The sequence below is a fragment of the Montipora capricornis genome, chromosome 3 (genome assembly GCF_036669925.1).
Source record: "Montipora capricornis isolate CH-2021 chromosome 3, ASM3666992v2, whole genome shotgun sequence".
Classification (NCBI taxonomy): domain Eukaryota; kingdom Metazoa; phylum Cnidaria; class Anthozoa; order Scleractinia; family Acroporidae; genus Montipora; species Montipora capricornis.
In genome coordinates, this window is record NC_090885.1 from 33998398 (window position 1) to 34005241 (window position 6844).

Here is a 6844-nt window from a genome sequence, read left to right on the forward strand (position 1 = left end):
CTCTTCCACTGTATGCCATCATGCTAGCAACTTACTCCAGACAAGATACATTTAATTCGCGCAAAACTGACGACGGCGCCAACTTAAGCGACGAACGTGAAGCAATAAATACTTGACTTAAAAACCACATGACTCTGTAATTGTTTCACAATTTCTGAAGTCGGGCCGACAGTCGTGAGAAACCGCCATGTCAATCAAAGGGTACGCGAATGAGAATGCGCATAATTAAATGCTTAAAAAACTAAAGCGTTCAAAATAGCGCATACTCAAAGGACAACGGGAAGACCTTTTGAGGAAAAATTCCACGTTTTGCACAATTTACATGGTTCGATTTATGGACAAGACCTAAACCAGCCTTTACGCTAACGTTTTGCTTTGTATAAACAACAAATTGGGCTTGTACTGAAAATCACACCAAACTCGTATTTCAATGTTTTATTAAACCCTGCAACCAAAGCATCGCTCTGTACCCCAACTATAGGCTCATATCTTCAAACTGCACAGGAGTACCCAACGAGAAAAATTTATAAAGTGATTGGATATCGCCTCCAGTAATATTTCAACAGTCACTAATTGTTTTTTGGTTGATTATTAACTTCTGTGGCAAAATTATATCCGCTCCCCAAAGCCAGCTAGAGCTAAAATTTAAAATACAATTTCCAGCCAGGATCTTTACTTTAAGAGCTTTTCCCAGCCAGGATATTTACCAAAAAGGCATTTCCCCAGCCAGGAATGTCTCTTTCTCCCCTTTTTTGCCAGCCAAAAAAATAACCAACATTTAGCCAGCCAGGAAAATAAACTGAGCCATTTTATCCAGGTGATACAAAAAAAATAACTCAACGAAAGCTTGGTGGTGTTTGAGCCATTTTCTTTGCTTATGACTTCGGTGTACATTAACGCGGGATAAAAATAACGTTTCTACTCTCTTACTGGTCTGTGGAAAATATAAATCGTCTTTACTTCAATCCAAATGAGAGCAAAGTTGTGAGATCGGAAAAAATAAATTTAGAGTTGGTTTACTTGATTTGAACGCAAACTTAAGACTGACACCAGGACCCACAAACAACCACGTTTCCAGGGTTCCAAACACTGGTAACGAGATTGGATTCATCAAGAGAATGTCTGGAGAGCACATTCGCCAAACGTTTAACGCGTACTTACTCTTCTTCTGCCCCACCTCCCCTCCAAAAGCTTATAAATCTGAACTTTATCTAAAATTACGCGTTCTGCTATCACTAGAAAGCAACGAAAATTTCGATGAACATTGTACACAACTCACTATCCAGTACAGACAAAATCAAGTGACCGCAAGGCGCATTCCAGTATCCAAAACAATGATATTATTTAAGCCGATACAGAAATGAAATAGAACAAAAGCATTGTCTATCCAGCGCCAATCAGATACCTCGAAGACACACCCTCCCAGTAGCTGTAGAAACTCCACGCCAAGAACGCAAGTCTATTAATTATAATATATAAATAAAATTTGGTGTATAGGAAATCATATACCGAAAAAGCACGGAACGTCTATCCTTCATGATGAAGAACCATAAGTGATGCAGATGGAAACAAATGCCAGAAAGACACAGGCTATCGTTCATGATGAACTAAGAACAACTATGCGGTGCTTACGGACTCAAATGCCAAGAATGTCACAGTCTTTCCTTGAAGATTAAGAATTATGCGGTGCATAAGAAATGAAATCGTGGGGAAATCACAGTTTACACTTGAGTGATGAAAAACCAATATTCGATGAAGAAGAAATCAAATAGGGAAAAGGTACAGTCTTTACTCAATGATGAAAACCAATTACGCGGTGCAGAAAAAATCAAATGCCGGGAAGGCTATCATTGACGATAATGAACAGTTTTGCAATGCTGACCAAATGAAATGACAAGAGGGCACAGTCTATCCTCGACGGTGAATAACAGTTCTGCGATGCAGACGGAACCTAATTGCGAAAAGGCAGAGTCTTTCCTAGCGACCAGAAACAATTATGCGGTGCTGAAGATATCACATGTTAGGAAAGCACAGTCTACAGATAATGATGAAGAATAGTTATGCGGTGCAGCAGAAAGCAAATGCCGGGAAGTCATGTTCATGGTCTACGAATCCTTGACGATGAAAAATATTTATGGTGTGCTGTAGATATCATTTCCCGGGAAAGCACACCCTATAGAAAAAAGAACTTTACGGTCAATCGCCGGGATACCTGTCACTTTCCTTTTCTGCATACCGACTCCTCTTCATATTCAGATGAGGATCCATGTAGCCTTTGTTATGGCTTTTCATATCTAAAAATACAACCGTAGATTACTACATTATTATAACTGCATAATTATTACTCGCCAACTTGGATTTACTATCTATGCAGCCAAACTCTAGGCCGTAATCGCTCAAAAGTCACAATCGCTGCAAAAGCCTTCAAAAGATAAAAGAGAACTGTTCACAGCAATCACCGCAAAAGCTTTGCTAAACCTCTAAAGACAAAAACTCCTTTTTTATGTCCAACCCCACACTTAAATCTTACATAACCGGGAAGCAATCGCTGCGAAAGCTTTACAGGATAAAAGACAACTGTTCACAGCAAAAGCCATAACTGGCAATCACCGCAAAAGCTTTGCTAAACCTGTAAAGACAATTTCAGCAAAAGTCTTTTTTTAAATCCAACTCCACCACTTAAATCTTACATAACCGGGAAGCAATCGCTGCGAAGGCTTTACAGGATAAAAGACAACTGTTCACAGAAAAAGCCATAACTGGCAATCACCGCAAAAGCTTTGCTAAACCTGTAAAGACATTTCAGCAAAAGTCCTTTTTCTTTAGTCCACCTGCACACTTAAATCTCACATAACCGGTCCGCACTCGCCGCGAAAGCTTTACAGGATAAAAGACAACTGTTCACAGCAAAAGCCATAACTGGCAATCACCGCAAAAGCTTTGCTAAACCTGTAAAGACAATTTCAGCACAAGTCCTTTTTTTAGTCCAACTCCACACTTCAATCTTACAGAACCGGGACGCAATCGCTGCGAAAGCTTTACAGGATAAAAGACAACTGTTCACAGCAAAAGCCATAACTGGCAATCACCGCAAAAGCTTTGCTAAACCTGTAAAGACAATTTCAGCAAAAGTCCTTTTTTAAGTCCAACTCCACCACTTAAATCTTACATAACCGGGAAGCAATCGCTGCGAAAGCTTTACAGGATAAAAGACAACTGTTCACAGCAAAAGCCATAACTGGCAATCACCGCAGAAGCTTTGCTAAACCCGTAAAGTCAATTTCAGCAAAAGTCCTTTTTTTAGTCCAAGTTCACACTTAAATCTAACATAACCGGGAAGCAATCGCTGCGAAAGCTTTACAGGATAAAAGACAACTGTTCACAGCAAAAGCCATAACTGGCAATCACCGCAAAAGCTTTGCTAAACCTGTAAAGACAATTTCAGCAAAAGTCCTTTTTTTAGTCCAACTCCACACATCTTACATAACCGGGAAGCAATCGCTGCGAAAGCTTTACAGGATAAAAGACAACTGTTCACAGCAAAAGCCATAACTGGCAATCACCGCAAAAGCTTTGCTAAACCTGTAAAGACAATTTCAGCAAAAGTCCTTTTTTAAGTCCAACTCCACCACTTAAATCTTACATAACCGGGAAGCAATCGCTGCGAAAGCTTTACAGGATAAAAGACAACTGTTCACAGCAAAAGCCATAACTGGCAATCACCGCAAAAAGCTTTGCTAAACCTGTAAAGACAATTTCAGCAAAAGTCCTTTTTTTTAGTCCAACTTCACACTTAAATCTTGCATAACCGAGAAGCAATCGCTGCGAAAGCTTTACAGGATAAAAGACAACTGTTCACAGCAAAAGCCATAACTGGCAATCACCGCAAAAGCTTTGCTAAACCTGTAAAGACAATTTCAGAGAAAGTCCTTTTTTTTAGTCCAACTCCACACATCTTACATAACCGGGAAGCAATTGCTGCGAAAGCTTTACAGGATAAAAGACAACTGTTCACAGCAAAAGCCATAACTGGCAATCACCGCAAAAACTTTGCTAAACCTGTAAATACAATTTCAGCAAAAGTCATTTTTTAAGTCCAACTCCACACATCTTACATAACCGGGAAGCAATCGCTGCGAAGGCTTTACAGGATAAAAGACAACTGTTCAGAGCAAAAGCCATAACTGGCAATCACCGCAAAAGCTTTGCTAAACCAGTAAAGACAATTTCAGCAAAAGTCCTTTTTTAAGTCCAACTCCACCACTTAAAATCTTACATAACCGTGTTGCAATCGCTGGCAAAGCTTTACAGGATAAAAGACAACTGTTCACAGCAAAAGCCATAACTGGCAATCACCACAAAAGCTTTGCTAAACCTGTAAAGACAATTTCAGCAAAAGTCCTTTTTTAAGTCCAACTCCACCACGCAAAATCTTACATAACCGGGAAGCAATCGCTGCGAAAGCTTTACAGGATAAAAGACAACTGTTCACAGCAAAAGCCATAACTGGCAATCACCGCAAAAGCTTTGCTAAACCTGTAAAGACAATTTCAGCAAAAGTCCTTTTTTAAGTCCAACTCCACCACTTAAATCTTACATAAACGGAAAGCAATCGCTGCGAAAGCTTTACAGGATAAAAGACAACTGTTCACAGCAAAAGCCATAACTGGCAATCACCGCAAAAGCTTTGCTAAACCTGTAAAGACAATTTCAGCAAAAGTCCTTTTTTAAGTCCAACTCCACCATCGAGCAAATTGCGCAGATCACTTGTCTGAGCACTTCAAATACTCATTCATTTCATTTCATTTCATTCCACTATAATTTAATAAGTATTAGGATTTCTTTAATCGACGCCCACTTTCAAATACCTTTGTTTTTATAGGTCCACAAAAACAAAAAATAATAAATAACCACTTTATGTAAATTTCTTTTTCTAAAATTCCATGTAATGGAATGCTGCATTTTCATTTTTTCACCTGCTTTCTCTGAAATCCAGCAATTGGCAAGCGCTTTACAGAATGTACGTCTTCGTTTTGCTCTTTTCTTCTTTCTACACGAGCTTCACTTGTAACTTTTTCTTAGGGATTTACTACTTTCAGTCAATACAACTTGCTGGGCACTTTGTCGTCCTAAAAGTTGTGCTTATTGCAGCCTAAAATGGCCCTTGCCACTTCAATAAATATTGACCAAAACACAACTTACACATCCTGTTACAGATGGGTAATGACCAATGGGAATATACCCCTGACAAAGCAGATTTCAGTTTTTGGTATACATAAAAGGTTTCCTTTTTGATCATTATTTTTATTTCTATTTTATCGTAGTTAAAAAAAAGAAGAAGCATTGTGTTGTCTACCCCAATTTAGGTGTCATTAAAAACTACTGTACCAGTTAAAAGAAAATTGCTTACCACTTTGCAGGACGCTTCTTCCAAGAAAAACCAGCAAGAAGTAGAAAGCCAAGCAAAGATAGACCGCCAATGGAAAAACCAAGAATACTCACCAAGGAAAAACCTGGTCCACTGACATCTAACAATTTTCAATGCAATAGTTTTAATAAAATTCTTAGAACAAACATTATCGTCAGATAGTGTTAAAGCCGTAAACTATCTGTGTTTAAAACGAAGGAACAATTGCGCTTAACTCTTATGAACAGGTATATCTGCAGATGACTTCACATGCAATAACGATAAAAATTTGCAACACATTGCCGGAATTGAGACTGTTATAAAATTTGCCTTTGATGAAACATTATCACCTTTGAAATCTAATGTAACCTGGTTTTTTAGCGTTTTTCCTGGTCTCTGGATATTATTGTTTTTTTATGCCCTACTAAACATGGAGATTCTTCAGTTCAGATTTTAATGGACAAAACTGATATGAAAGAAACAGCAATACAGCTTCATTTTGTATTATTGCTGATAATCCTTGCTATCAGCAGTGCGATTTATTCACGAATCACACTTTGTTTGCTCCAAATAGCACCTTTTCCCCAGCCAATGAGAAAGGAACACTAAAACAAAACTACTAATCAGACTTGTTTGTTTAAAGTAACAAATCAAATTGCAAGAAAATGAGATACAAAGAAAGCCATTGTATGGCGAAGTCCATGTTTCGACTGTTTTTGATCTGACTTCAATTTCCTTTGTTACACCTTATTGAGCTTTTGACACATGACGTCTAAAGGTTTCTGTTTTGCACAGAAAATGATATGTAAAATCGTTTCTGTTTCGACTTTTTCATTAACCGGCAACTGGATCAATAACGTATTAGTACTGACTAAAAGCCTGTATTATTTTGAGCTATTAATTGTGCGATTTGAAATGGATGTAACAAAGTGGTAATTGAACTTTGTGTCGTCTGCAAATTTGAATTGAAATCATACTGTCTTGTGATTTTAAATCAAAGATTTCACAAGTCTAATTTCAGACCGAATTGCACTCCACCCAGTCAATTACCATTATAAATTACTACCGTACGGGTATAACTTTGGAAGAAAAAGAAAAATCATTGAACAAAAAAACGCAAAAAATTAACTCTAGGTCCTCGCTCTACGTCAATCCTTCGAAAAGTTATGTAACTCTTACCAGCTTCCTTTGTTTTTACAACCTGAACAGAACTCGGTGGTCCATCACCAGCAGAAGTGTAGGCTAACACCTGCAATTCATATTCTGTGGATCCTTGCAATCCAGTAACAGTCTTTGTGTAAACTAAAGCGTTGGAAACATTGATAAATTGAACATCTGGCTTGTCACCTGACCCTTTCTTATTAATAAACAACTTAAATCCTCGGATTATTCCATTTCTGGAGTCTTTGGGTGGCAGCCGCCAAGATGCTGTGACAC

The 6844-nt window shown here is 38.2% G+C and overlaps 1 protein-coding gene across 1 annotated transcript in view; it reads left to right on the forward strand.

The window, feature by feature from the left end:
* The window catches only part of LOC138040124 (contactin-associated protein-like 3), a 23843-nt gene extending 18253 nt beyond the window's left edge, over window positions 1–5590 (forward strand). The window contains exon 5 of the mRNA XM_068885907.1: window positions 5421–5590. Within this exon, the coding sequence (XP_068742008.1) occupies window positions 5421–5590 (170 nt within the window). The remainder of the gene's footprint in view (window positions 1–5420) is intronic.
* Window positions 5591–6844: the final 1254 nt, after the last annotated feature.